General features: G+C 34.4%; 1 protein-coding gene across 1 annotated transcript; it reads right to left on the bottom strand.

Moving 5' to 3' along the window:
- On the bottom strand, window positions 9,856–13,691 carry LOC18609514 (cysteine-rich receptor-like protein kinase 3). Its single transcript, XM_007044656.2, has 7 exons — window positions 12,641–13,691; window positions 12,099–12,212; window positions 11,877–12,016; window positions 11,579–11,789; window positions 11,260–11,494; window positions 10,725–10,866; window positions 9,856–10,613 (listed from the first exon to the last, which is right to left on the bottom strand). The coding sequence occupies exons 1-7, from the start codon at window positions 13,413–13,415 to the stop codon at window positions 10,284–10,286; spliced, it is 1,947 nt and encodes a 648-aa protein (XP_007044718.2). The 5' UTR covers window positions 13,416–13,691; the 3' UTR covers window positions 9,856–10,283.

Genomic DNA, 14,979 nt, shown 5'->3' with positions numbered 1-14,979 from the left:
AACAGTACCATTTTTAGATTATCTTATTAGGCTTTATTTTTTAAGTTCATTTTATTTCCTTAGCTATAACTTGCTTATTATATCTCCAATTTTATTAAATTATTTTATTTAATTCTAAATTAAAATGCAAGTGTGAGGCAAGATGAAATGCATGGCGTGGGATAAAAATATGCCGGACGAATAACCTTTATCGAGGATGTTCTCCCGAATCCGCCCATCATACTGGTGGGATCCGAGATGTTCTCTTACCTAGAGAATTATCCGAGAAACTCGTCTTTGCAAATTCAACGAATAATTCCCATCATCGGAGTTATCGTACGTTTTTCTTAAAAAAAATGATATTTTCATGAATAATGAACCTAATACGAGCAAAAGCCTTTTATTAAATATATTTTCTCGAGCCTTCCTATCATACTGGTGGGACCCGAGGACATCTTTCCACCTAGAGAACTTTTCGAGAAATACTCGCCTTCACAAGATCCTCGAAAAATCCCATCACCAGGGCTTATGCTCGCAAACAAAAATATCTACGTGCCATGGTATGCATGATGCAATAGAAGTATATGTTATATTTGTGAAGTTTATTTTTAATTTATTATTTTTATTTTTATTTTTATTTTTTATCTATTTATTATTATTATTTTTTTATCCTTTTTCCCTTCTTATTAACTATCTTATATTATTTATTAACCTATTATATTTTATACCACAAAGTATTTGAACTTTAATTGCAAGTTATTTATTATTTCGAATTTTTCCCCATTAACAATTTTTGTTATTCATCTTTTTATTTCTTGTCATGGGTATTAATATTTTCACAAGTTTTTATTATTATTATTATTTGGACAAATTAAATAAGCATCTATTTTTTATTTTTTTATTTATTATTTTTTTAATTAATTTTTATGTAGTAAAATTTTTATTTATTTAAAGTAAAAATCTCGAAATCTCAAAATCGAGGCATTCTCATCATACTGGTGGAGTCTTAATTCGGATTCCGAACCTAAGAAAAATTATCTAGGGATTGCGACTCCTCGCGTCTCGATCAATCATCCCATCATCGATATATTAAACTTAACATCGTGAAATACCACTACTATTTTTCCTTTTTATTATTACTATTTTTATTTTTATTATATATTTGTAGTAAATATTTTCCTAAGCTTAAATTCTTTGTATAACTAAACATTTTTTGAATATATATATATATTTTATTTTTCATACTCTATTATTTCCATATTCTTTTATATTCTTTTATTTGTATAAATTTCCTGAGTCTAAATGTCATATAAAAATTTAGAACATTACATTATAATAATTAATTATTCTACCTAATATTCCAAAGAAACATGTAAAATGGACCAGCCAACAAATTCTTTAAAAGGATAAAAATTTACCTTGCTGGGCTAATAGCGGCCCAAGATAGCCGGCCTACTCCAACTAAATTGCCCCATACAGCCTACTTGGCCTCTTATCAAAACGCACCGTGTTGGTCTCCTGTTCATCAGCTTCCTGGTACCCAAAACGACGCCGTTTCACATGCCCCAACTCTTAACTATTTAAACTTCATTTTCTTCTTTTTTTTTTTTTTTTCACTCTTTAACTTCTCTCTCTACCCACCGAGCTCTCTTTTCTCTCTCTAGAATAATCCCTCACCGGCGACAAACCTCAAGAGCTATGGGCTACCTTTCACCGGATCTGGTGGCGCGATGGTCGACAGCACCAACAACCGGCGGTCACTCGATCTTCCTCCCTTCGCCGGCGTTCTCTCTCCTTCCTTCTCTACAGCCGCTCGACTTGTCTCTCCCCTCTTTTCCCTACGTTGGAGCTCCTTCTCTCCCTATCTACCGTCGCTCAGTCCTGTCTCTAAAATCCCCTCACCAGCGACCGAATCTTTTTTCTCCGGCATCGACTTCCCACCAGATCTTTCTCTCTCTCTTCCTTCTCCTACTAGCGCCCGCTCCTTCCTTGTACCGGTAGCAAACCCAAGCCCCAACTCTCTTTCTCTAAAATCGACAACTGTTCAGATCTCCTCTACAAAAAAAAAAAAACAACCAAAAATCCCCCATTCTTCGAAAACCCAACCATTTCCCCCCACTCTCACTGCACACGTTTTTTCTTTTTTGGTATTTTTTTTGGGTATTGTTTGATATATTTTTTTGATTTTNTTTTTTTTTTTTATGGATTGTTTCTAGCTGCTAAAGGCTAGGTTTTTTGCTGTGAGGGATTTTTCTGGGTTTGTTTTCGATTGTCGTCCTCCTTTTGTTGTGCTACAATGGGGTTTTTATACCCCATTCTTCATGCATCATTTTGCAGGCTCCATTCCACTACACTGCCAGACGCGAATTTTTCGCGTCTGGCACTATAGTGGTGCCTGGTACTGGCAAGGTGTCCGCACCCTGCCAGTACTTTTTTTTTTAATTTTTTTGTTTCATTTCTAATTATTTAATTAATTAATTTTTAATTTTTTTGTTTATCTAAGCAAAATTACAGTGTCTACAGAGCTATTTCTAACGGCTAAAAACTGTCTCCAACAAAAAAATTTGACTCCCCAAGTATAAAAAGAAGCTCCAACGGTCAAAGAAAGTAGATTTGAAGAGAAAAAAGCTACTTTGAGCTAAAAGAAAGTATTCTTCACAAAAAACACTTGTGTTTCATTCCATATCCAAAAAAAGTATTTGAGCTTGATTGTAATCTGTCTAGAGTTGTAAAGGTATTTAATTGTACTTTTTTTTCTTCTTTTGCTTGAAAAATTAGAGTGTGAGAAGCACTCTAAAGCTTATTGTAAGGGATTAGAACTTGAGTTAGAAGCTCACTTTATAAAAGTTTAATAAAAGCTGTTAATTCAACTAGTTTAGTGAAGTTGGGTTGAAAATCCTTAATTGAGAGATCAAGGTAGTGGATGTAGGTCAAGGAGATTGAACCACTATAAATATTCTTGCATTGTCCACTTCTCTTTACCCTTCCTTACTTTGTGTTTTTTAATTTTAACAAGTTCTAGTCCTTCGCTTCATCTAACTGATTAAGTGCTCTTCAAGCTCTAAAGGGCTGAGCAAAATAATTTTTAGTGCTATTCACCCCCCTCTAGCACTCAAATGGGACCAACATTGATTCCAAAATCATTGATAAAAAGCAACAGCCAAATAACTTCACAACAAGCACTAGTTATCGCCCTATACTTAGCTTTAGCAGAACTTTTTGTTACAACATTTTGCCTTTCAGATTTCCAACTAATTAAAGAATGACAATGAAAATACAAAAACTAGAAACTGATATTCTTGCATCAACACAACTAGCCTAATCACTATCTGCATATGCCTTTAAACAAATTTCTGTATCTGAACTCAACAAAATACCTTGTCTAGGAGCATTTTTCAAGTATTTTAGTACTCTGAAGGTAGCAGACAATGTGTTTGATTAGGCTTCTCCATAAATTGTGAACAAAGATGTGTTACATATGCAATATCTAGTCTTGTGAAAGTCAGATATAGCAACTTTCCCACTAACTGTGTATATTTAGTTGAATTAACCAAATTTCACCTTTAATGGTTCTGCAAAGCTTGTGATTATAATCTTTAGGTGTAAAAATAGGATTAGCACCTAGTACCCCATATTCTTCTAGCATATCTAGTGTATATTTTCTTAGACAGACCATAATTCCCTTAGGTGATCTAGCTATCTCAAGTCCAAGAAAATACTTCAAAACATCAAGATCCTTAAGTTTAAATTATGAACTAAGATACTCTTTTATTTTAGCAACCATTTTACTTGAAGTACCCACAACAACTATGTCATCAACATATATCAATAATGTTGTAAATTCTCCATCATTGGTTGATTTTGTGAATAAAGAGTAATTTGCCTTAGACTAAATAAATCCATACTTAATCAAAGCTTCAGTAAATTTTTGATTCCATTGTCTAAAAACCTATTTTAGACCATATAAAGACTTGTGAAGTCTACAAACAGGTTTAAAATCTGCAAGATACTCCCTCTTAAGCTGATATCCTTGAGGCAGATTCATGTAAAAAGCTTTATCAAGATCACCATTCAGAAAAGCATTATTAATATCCAATTGGGATAAAAACCAACCTTGCACAGCAGCTAAAGCAAGAAAAACTCTTACTATGGTTTACTTAGCTACAAGACTGAATGTTTCTTGGTAATCAAACCCTTCCTTTTGGCTATATCCCTTAGCCACCAACCTTACTTTGTACCCGTTAATACTACCATCAGCATGCATCTTTACTTTGTATACCCACTTACACCCAATTGAATGAGCACCATGAGGTAAACTGACAATACACCAAGTACCATTGCTTTCTAAAGCATCAAGCTCAGCTTTTATAGCTTCTCTCCAATGATGATGATGTACAGCTTAGTAATAATGTTAAGGTTCTTATATATGAGAAAAGGAAACTATAAAGGACTTATGCTGTGATGATAATTGGCTTGATGACAAAAAATTAGTGATAGGAAGAGCGGTGACTTTTTTAGACGAGGAAGGTAACTCACATTTGTAAACATCAAGATATTGAGAAACATGTCGAATTCTATTACTCTTTCTAGGACCAGGTGGATTCGGTTTACAAACAGATGAAGCAGAATCAATTTGAAGATCATTCTCTATTGAAGAAGAGGAAGCAAGACTAGAAATAGAAACAGTAGGTTCAATAGTAGGAATATAATGTGTACCATTTTCATTAGAATATGACTTTATATTGGATGAAGGATATTTATTAAGAAATAAACCAGCAGTTATATGATCAAGGTAAGAATGATTGTTAAAGGAAACATGATTTGAACTAGAATTAGCATTATGCTCAAAATATGTTTGTGGAGAATTATGACAATATGCAGGATGCTGTTTAGTATGAAAATGAAAGATTTTCTCATGAAAGATCACAACTTTGGATATAATGATTTTGTGTGCATCAAGATCATATAACTTGTATCCTTTAATGCCATTAGGATAACCTATAAACACATATTTCCTAGATCTAGGTTCTAATTTCCTTCTATGATAAGACAAAGTAGAAGCATAATAAAGACTACCAAAAACCTTTAAATGAGAATAAAAAGGTGGTTTATGGTAAAGGATCTCGAATGGAGTTTTGTTAATTAGAATTGGTGTAGGTATTCTGTTTATGATGTGAGCTACCACTAACACTGCATCACCCCATAAAGAAATTGCAATGCAAATTGAAATAACAAAGCTCTTGCAATTACTAACAAATGCTGGTGTTTTCTCTCAACGACTCCATTTTGTTGAGAAGCCTCAACACAAGACATTTGATACATTATACCTTTAGAAAAATAAAAATCATCCAGCTTAAACTCTGTACCATGATTAGTTCAAATTAGCTTGATAGAAACACAAAATTGATTTAAGATTAAATTGAAAAAATAGGGTAAAATGGTTGCAACATCAGATTTATGCCTTACAAGGAAAATCCAACTGAATTTGCTGAAATCATCTACTATTGTAAGAAAATAATGATGCCCTTTTAAAGTAAAAATTAAATAAGGACCCCACAGATCAGCATTTACCAATTCAAATATGGAACTAGTACTCTGTATGTGGTTTGGAAATGGCAATTTTTTTCGTTTGGCTAATGGTCAGATTTCACAATGCAAGTGTTCATTACAAGAAATATCATCACAAGTCTTTTGAATCCCCTTTATTCTTTGATCAGAAACATGGCCTAACCTTTAATTCCATATATCAAATCCATCGGAAACATCAGATACAGTATTACAAACTCTTGAATGTTTTGGAAAGTTTACAAAATCATTTAAACTGTATTTTCTAAGATATTGTGCATCTTGACAGCCTTGGATGAGGTATAAGCCTTCAACAACTTTAGTAAGCCCAATCACTGTCCATAAAGAAAGAGCCTAAATGACATAATAGCTATCAGTAAATGCAAGCCAATATTGTATAGATTTTGTTAGTTTACTTACTGAGATGAGATTAAAACTGTATGAAGGCACACAAAGAACACTAGTGAAAGTTAAAGACTCAGATATCTTTATAGTACCTATATGAGTTACAGATGCCTTAGCATTATTAGGAAGATGAACAAACATATTACTAACAACCTTGTAAGAATGAAAGCATTTTAGGGAACATGCAATATGAGCATATGCACCTGTATCAACAATCCAAGTTTGCAATCTAATGAAACAGAATTGAATTTAATGGACTTATTTGCTGTAAGAGATTTCACGATTATAGCTGCTATAATAGAGTTGACAAGAGTAAGCTTAGTTTACTGGTATGAATCTGACTTGATTGAGTCATCATTGTTGTTAGCATCATCATCAAAGAAAGCCTCTAGACTTGATTCTTTATGAGAATCATTTGAGACATGAAACCAATAGTTTCCTCCACTTGTTCAAGCTGATGAGAACTCACAGCACTGTTAGCAGTAGATCTATTCTTAGCATGGTTAGATATTCCCCTTGTAAACTTAAAATTTTCAAGAAAGCCTATAATTCGATAACATTTCTCTTTAACGTGACCTTTCTTGCCATAATGTGAACAAATCAAATCATTCTTGTTCTTTCCTTTGTCATTGACTACCATCATAACACTAAATTCAGATAAAGGCTGTGTCACATACAAGTTCCTTTTTGACTCAGCTCTCAGAACTAGACTATAAGCTTTGTCTAATGTAGGAAAAGGTTCCATAGTAATGGTCCATGATCTAAGTGTAGAGTAAGATTCATTTAGACAGTTCAAGAACCTAAACACATAATCCTTCTAATTTGTTTCAACATACTTTGAAAGCATTTCTTATTACAGCCCTTACACTCACAATGAGGTAATGGACGATAGCTTTTGAGCTCTTCCCATATAGTATTGAGTTTAGTGAAGTAAGAATCAACTGACCTTGGGCCTTGAGTCAAATTACTCAAAGTGCACTGCTGATTACAAATCCTTGTGTCGTCTAGTTGTGAAAACCTTTGTTTTAGTGTCTCCCAAATTTTTATTGCAGAGTTCATGAAGAAAACATTTGAAGCAATCGGTGGAGTCATAGATTCCAGCAACTAGGTCACAATTAGATTGTTGCAATGATTCCAAGCTGGATAGATCTCATCAGTAGGTTTAGGTTCTAGAATCGAACCATCAATGAAGCCAGCTTTGTTTCTGATAGTTAAAGCCAACAAGAAAGACCTGCTCTAAGAAATATAGTTCGTTGATGAAAGCTTTGGTGTGATCACCACCAATTTGTGATGGTGATGTGATGAAGATAATATGGAGATTCTTCAGGATTTTGAGTCTTTGAGCTCTCCAAACTAGAAGTTTTTGACGAATCAGCCATTACTTTCAAGAAGAACAAGAATCAGTTGAAAAGAAAAGAATAGTGCAGAAACTGGAATCAAGATTTACAAAGAAACCTTAATCCCTAAGCTCTAATATTATGTAATTTTAGAGAAATCGTAGATTTTGGAGAAAAACAACTTGTATTGAAAATAGTCAAAAAACTGGTTTATATATAGCTCAAAGTTCCAGAAATGAAACCAGTTACTTCAGTGGCATGAAATGTAATTAAACCTAACTAACTAAGATAAAAGAGTAAAGACACTACTTTATATTAGTTAAGTCTGTGGAATAAAATAAGACGTGATGTATCACACGCTGGGAAACAAACACCATTTGTTGTACTTTTAGTTGACTTAAAAGATCAAACGTGCTCCTCATTAAAGTTCTTCATCTTCTGGAAATTTTTGGGTTTATGTTCTTGCTGAATCCCAAACTCTTTTACACTATCACTTGCATTCTTCACTTCACTTTCCTGATATCCTCTTTACCGTATTTCTTTTCTAATGCTTTCCACAATTCACGTGCAGCTTTTGTAATGCAGAAGATATTGTAAAAATTACTAGACAAAGTAGACAAAATACAACCATAACAAAGATAATCCTTATGTAATAGTGTTTGTGTGCTTGTGATCTCAATTAAGTTAGAATCAGTGTTTTGATTTGAAAGATCAATAAATTCGAGATTTTTATTTGAAGAAACAACAGGATTGGAGATAACAGAATACAGTCCTAAGGTTGTTAACTAATAACGCATTTGATTTTGCCATCTATGACAGTTTTGCCTAAAGAATTTCTTTGGCTTTACATAAATTTGTTCTTAAATAGAAATAATTTTTTTAAATGCAAAAAACAAATCTTCTCTGAAATTGTTGGAATTTATAACAGAAACTCAATAGTTAACAATAAAAGGAAATAAGAAAAAGTTTTTAATGTGAAAACTGGTTCGAGACACACTATGGAAGGCACTGACTTCAGAGTAGGTTTCCGTCACTACGTTGATGCAAAAAGCAATCGATAACATCCTACTCCTACTCCTAAGATACAACAAACCACTCAATGATCTTCTAATTTGCATTCAAAAAGAAAATCTAGTAAACTCGTAAGTCTTTCAACTCCTTTTGAAGGAATTTTAGAATGTAATAGAATAGAGTTTTTGTGAATATGGAATGCTTAGAATGATGGGATTAGGATAATTTTTGAATTTAGGATACAGGAGATGAAAAGTGTTTTCAATAATGAGGAGATGAGTATTTATAGATATTGAAACATTAGTAACGTGTTTCTTCATTATATAGACACATTTATTTATAAAGTGAACAAATATATCCTTCCAATTATCAAAGAGACATAACTTTCTACAATTAACAATCATATTGTCTTTTTTTTTTTTGAAATACAAGAATCATACCTCTTCATAGACACATTAAATATCACTAAAATAAAATAAAAAGGCAACACAAACACTACACACGGTCACTTGAGCAAGCTGCCTATATACTGCCATCTCTTGGCTGATCAGGGCATTGCGAGATTTATTTTATGATTACTTCCCTTCATGGGACTCAAAGTCATCCCGGAATTAATGAGTATTAATTACTTTACGGTGGTTTTATTTATGCCACAATGTCATCCACCAAATATCCAGACTAGCGAATGTGTGATGTTGACTTCACAAGTCTAAAAAGCTCGAGTTTTAATAATCAGCACCTCTTCAAAAAAAAACATAAAGCACAGTTAGTTTGTAAAGTTCTAATTATATAATGCAACAATGAATTGTCTATAGCTGTCTGCCAGGATTAATTCTTGGTTAACATCCTGACAGATTAATACAGGGTTTGAACATATGGTGCAGGTTTGGGCGGTGTGTTCAGCGCGTTTTAGTTAATGATCAAACAATACTTCAAATATTCTAATTCAGATTTGTTAGACTCTAATTGAATAATGTATGTCTTGAATTCCAGTGGGAAAGTGTAATGAAAGCACTAACTCAGGAAGCGTCTATGACTAAGCACAAGTAGCTTGCATGAAATTGCCTTTTTTTTTTTCTTACTTGTGGGAAAGTTGTCAATTGCATTGCTCCTTTAGAAAAATTAACCAGGAAAATGTAGTTTGATTGAAAGTGCAATGGTCTAATTAACAAAGGCTAAAGACTGTAAAACAGAAATTTGGAACTTCCTTGACTATTTGCTGCAAGAACAATGGAGTAGGGAATCGAAGGCTATTAAGAGTTGCGTAAGTTCACTGGTCAAACATTTTTATATCCTTTGACAGATGCAGGTCTACGATATTGACTTGCACACTAACCACCTGGCTTGCAACTTGCAAGCCTTCATAGGTGACCAGAAAGGACATCTACTGGGGCCATTAGAGGAGTTTCAAGCATTTACCTGGTCAATGATCAAGTCTTCATAGTGATCTACCACTCTTTTGAGGGTGACTGTCAAAACAATGAAGACACCAAGTATTAAGTACTTGACATGTAAAATTAGAGCCATGAAAAGAAAAACTGTTAATAGCATTGCACAATCTTAAAGCTAACAAAAACTTCATTACCGTGATCACAATGAGTACATGATTCAACAAAATTTAGATCTGTCTTGTATAATTTCAGTATTTACAAAAATCTCTCTTTGATTACAAATAATATCATGCTGCTCTAAGGAAGAATGCAGACCTAGTCAGTGTTAAAAAGTTGGTATACATTACAGTGGCAAACATTCAAGGGTAATTGGTCTACATCATTTTGTATTATATGATATCTACATCACTTTATGCCTCCTAACTGTGCAGAGTCACTTGAAATGTTTCATCTTATTCTGTCACCTCCCAGTTGTACACTGCTACCAGAGACGCAAAGAATCAGGAACTGACAAGAGGAGCCCAAGTCAAGAGTAGAAGAACCTAACAAGTCCATCTTTGTGAATCCTGTGCAAGACATTTTACAAAAATGCACTTCATCTAGGCTCAATCATACTTTGTGCCATGCTATTCCCTGAACACTGGGTGTAAGACTCAGGCTGAGAATTATAAGTTTCAGAAGCAATGTTTTGGCTGACTTCTGTGCTACTGGAATTCAAGAACGGAGGCTGTGTTGGCTGAGGAATTTCATGAGCATCATCAGTAAGCATTTGCACAACTGTTGACATGGATGGTCGCATTTCTGCATAGGCTTGTACACAGAGTAGTCCTATTTTAAGCAACCGAGAGGCCTCCTTTAGAAAATTATCCTCTATAATAGGATCAACAGCTTCACAGAGTTTATCCACTTCATAATGATTCCAAACCTTTCAATTTAAAAAAAAAAAAGACTTTTGGTGAGTTTAAGAACTGAATTTAGAGAAGAAAAAGTGTCACTAGAGCATTACTTATTAGATATGCCAAGCAAAAGGAATTACCATGTGTAGGATAGAGACCGAGTCTTCAGAGAACTTGTTCCTCTTCCCACATATAACTTCAATAACAAGAACACCAAAGCTATAAACATCGACCTTCTCACTCAACTTGCCACAAACAACGTACTCTGGAGCCATGTAACCTCTACAGATGCAAATTATTGAACGCATAATTAGCAATATATAATGAAAATAACTACATGTAATTTTTCTTAGTTATATATATGAGCAATCTTCTAACAATAAAAATGAATTGCTAAATATAATTTTCTAAAGAGCAACAAAAAATTTAAAAGTTCAGGGGATGAATGATAAGTGATATACATCTGGGGAGATCTACAACATATTGTCTGACTATGATATAATGTGTCAAAGAAACCAACATTGCCACTTATTGAGTGAATGAAATACTACCAACACAGTTTTCTCTGCCAAGAGCTAAGGTGTGAGTTGTCTGAACCACACAAACATCAGATTCTAATCGAAATAACAAAATTGTTTAAAAATCAATTTAGACAATCAGAATTCTTGAACTTACAATGTGCCAGCAACGGCGGTGCTGATATGAGTCTTATCTTCTGGAAAAAGTCTAGCAAGCCCAAAATCAGCAATTTTTGGTATGAGGTCCTCATCAAGCAAAACATTGCTAAGTTTTATGTCTCTATGTATGATCCTCAGCTTTGACTCCTCATGCAGATAGGCCAAGCCCTCAGCTGTACCCAGTACAATTTTGAATCGCGCCTCCCATCTTAGTGGCTCAGCATCTTTTTTAACTGTATCAAATTCAACAACTCATAAGGAAACAAGACAAATTAGAAGCATTAGTAAATTTTAAACAACAGTTTATAGATAACAACCGAAGAGGTAATCATGAAGGCTCTGATTTGGCACGTATTCATACACAAGAAGGCTTTCTGGGCCTGTAATGCTGCATCCTAACAGCTTTACAAGATTTTTGTGATATATGCTACTGATTAAATTGACTTCATTGAAGAAATGGTCCACCCATTGCCTTGTATTAAAGAAGAGCCTCTTTATTGCAACTACCTTCCCATTAGGCAAAGTTCCCTATTAGACAGAAAATTTTATTTTTCAGTTCCTCGAATGAAGATGTAATTATCTGCTAAGAGAAGTAAGGATCAAATCAGAACATACTTTATACACAGAACCAGATCCTCCTTGTCCCAGTTTATTGGAGTCGTGAAAGTAATTTGTAGCCCTTTCAAGAGATTCATATGAGAAATTCAGCTTGGACTTGTTCACAATGTGTGATAAAGCTCCTAGTTGCTTCCTCTCTATGCAAATGAAAGTCAGATAAATTTAACTTCTATGATTAAGGTATAAAAGTTCAAGATCATTAACAACAAGGATTGATACCTCTCCTTTTCCTCACAAGCTTCTTGTTCACACAGAACACGGCAGTTGCAATAATCAGCGTTAGAGCCAGAGTGGAGAATGTTGTAGCCAGGATAACAGCTAATTTTCTGCGTCCTGACAACCATCGCAACATTCTTAACTATTGTGTCGATGAAATATGTATGGAAGATTAAGAATCCACTTGTAGTACAAGAATAAAATGAAATTACTCTAGCTGCTTCTAATATTATCAACAACATCATTTCCTAAACTGCAGTTATGATAACACTACATACTTTACAACCTGCGGAAGGAGAAACTTTTTTAAACGTGAGAACTACCAGTCTAATGACGCAATCTTATAAAAAAAATTGCAGAACCTTGTTACATGAGAATATGAATTGTATAGTTCAATTTCTTATTTCGATAAATTCAGTACAGAATTTTTGAAAACGAGAACTAGAATTAGAAAAGAAATTGACAAGTGAAATAGTCCAGAGGCAACATTCATAGCAGAACAATGAAAAGATTTGGAACTAAAAAAAAAAATAATCTTGACCCACCTCGATTCCCAATAACTGGAGGAGCAGTTGAATTGTAATAAAACTTCTCCGTTGAATACCTCAAGTAACAACCAGCATTCAACGCCCTCCCTTCTTCCTTAGGAAGACATGATCTAATCCTAGAAACCGCATTGGCCAAGCAAGATTCACAAGCACTCTTATTCACCAATTCCCAACACTGAGCCAATCCATAAACCGACACATTCCCTCTACTCACAGACCCCACAAAGAACCCATCATTCTTTGGAGCTTCCACACTCAAATTCCTCACCAACTGCAACACATAATCTCTAAAAACTGTCTGGTTACTTGAAGCAACATCCGATGTGTTACAAACAGTCCGGTCTCCTTCACTCAAACTTTCACTAAAGAAATTATAATCATCGTACCTTAAATAACAACCATCATAGAAAAGCCTGCCTCCACGTGTGACTAACTGAAATGGCAGACATCTCAAGATTTGTGTTTTGCATTGAGCAAAGCAGACGTTACAGTCGCTTTGATCAAGATCTTTCATGCACTCGCCATATCCGAACACTTTGGTGTCACCAGTTCCGTTTACAACAGCAGCGAACCTCTGCTGAACGATGAGTGGGGTAACGGCGTCCATGACAGCTAAGTAGTTTGATATAAAGGTTTGGCGCTCTGTTGTTGAAGCAGTTCTGTTCGTGCATACTAAAGCTGCCTCTGTAGCTCTTGGATCAGAAAGAGAAAGTTTCGCAAACAAAGAAAAGAAAAAGAAGAAGATTAGAAAAAAGAATAAAAACTGGTTCATTTCTTGATGGAAAAGCAAAACCGAAATCTCAAATCAAAAGGAATACAAAAGATTCAGTGTTTCTGAGCTATTTTTTCTCTGGTTCTGTTCTAGAAGCAGTTCAGAGATCAATAGGGAAGAGTAAAGGTCAAAGTGGGTTCGATAAGAAGGAAGACAATGGGAAAGTCAGATGAGAAAGCAGAATGAAGAAACGCGACATACTTCAATGGCGTCGTGGCAAAATTGCCACGGGAACACGTAAGCGCGTGATGCGTACGTCCAAGGGGAAACCGAAAGAAAGACAACAGTAGGAAAGTATTGGGAAGGGAACCGACCTGCCTCTGTTCAAGTTAAGAAACAGATTTAGTTGTTGACTGGGACAAGTTGTTAATGAGGCGTGAGGGGTTTGTTTCTTTATTAATTTGAATATTAAGTAAAACGACATGGTCGTTGGCGTTGACAATGATGTTTTTCTGGAAATAATATAAATGCTTCCTTTGGTGGGATATAAGTTCGTACTGATGTCTGTCTGATTGACTGTTAACATAGTGTGAAAGTGTGAAAGTTTTCAGTCTGATGTGGCCCATCAAAGTATCTAACCCATTAATATGGCGACTTAATTTAAATATCAAGTTTGTTGTAGAAATATTGTATTGCCCCTGCTGCTATGTCACTTATGGATATGAATATTTTCTTTTAATTTAGGTTAACTTGCTTTTTATTTACTTATTATTATTTCTTTTAAAGTTCAAGCTATCGCTCTTTTATTACAAATTAGTTTTAGCTTTATGTGCATTGTGTCATGAGTCAGAACTTAAGTTCAATCTTGTGCGATTTTAAGCTCTAAAAATAAAGTTTAAGTAAACTTATAAATTACGAGCTTACATTATCAATCCAAAAGATATGCTTAATAGGTGATAGAAGATAGAAGATTCATGTTTTATATTCCAAAGATCCATCACTGATGTGGGATATCCAATTGTGTAACGCTCTCGTTGCATTGACTCTTTACCTATAAAAGAGAGGGATTGTTACACTAGTTTAAGTCTAATTCGACCTTTGTATATCTCATAAGGGCTCAAATCAGTAAAGATCTGAGTTTGCTTTGATACTACTTATCACGGTCTGAACTTAAGCCCAAATCCGTGCGACTTTAAGCTTTGATAATAGATCTTAAGTAAGCTTATAAATCACGAGTCCACGTTCCTAACCCAAAAGATATATCTAATAAGTGGTGGAAGACCCATGTTTTATATACCCAAGATCCATTTCATATCTTACTGATGTGGACATTCTCCACTACCTATTAGGCAAGTCTTTTGGGTTGGGAATGTGGATTCGTAATTTATAAGCTTACTTAAAATTCTATTTTCAAATTTTAAAGTCGCATGAGGTTGGACTTAAAGTTCTAACCCATGATAAGTAGTATCAGAACATACCCAGGTCTTCATTGATGTGGACTCTCATGAGAGATACAAGGGTCGAGGTAGATTTGGATTAATGTAAGAGTTTCTCTCCTATATGGGTAAAGAGCTAGTGCAACGAGCGCTTTACATAATTAGGTAAGGTAAAATGTCACGAATCT

This window comes from Theobroma cacao, chromosome 2, assembly GCF_000208745.1.
Source record: "Theobroma cacao cultivar B97-61/B2 chromosome 2, Criollo_cocoa_genome_V2, whole genome shotgun sequence".
Classification (NCBI taxonomy): Eukaryota; Viridiplantae; Streptophyta; class Magnoliopsida; order Malvales; family Malvaceae; genus Theobroma; species Theobroma cacao.
The sequence above is the reverse complement of the archived record's forward strand: the minus strand, read 5'-3'. Positions and strand labels throughout refer to the sequence as shown.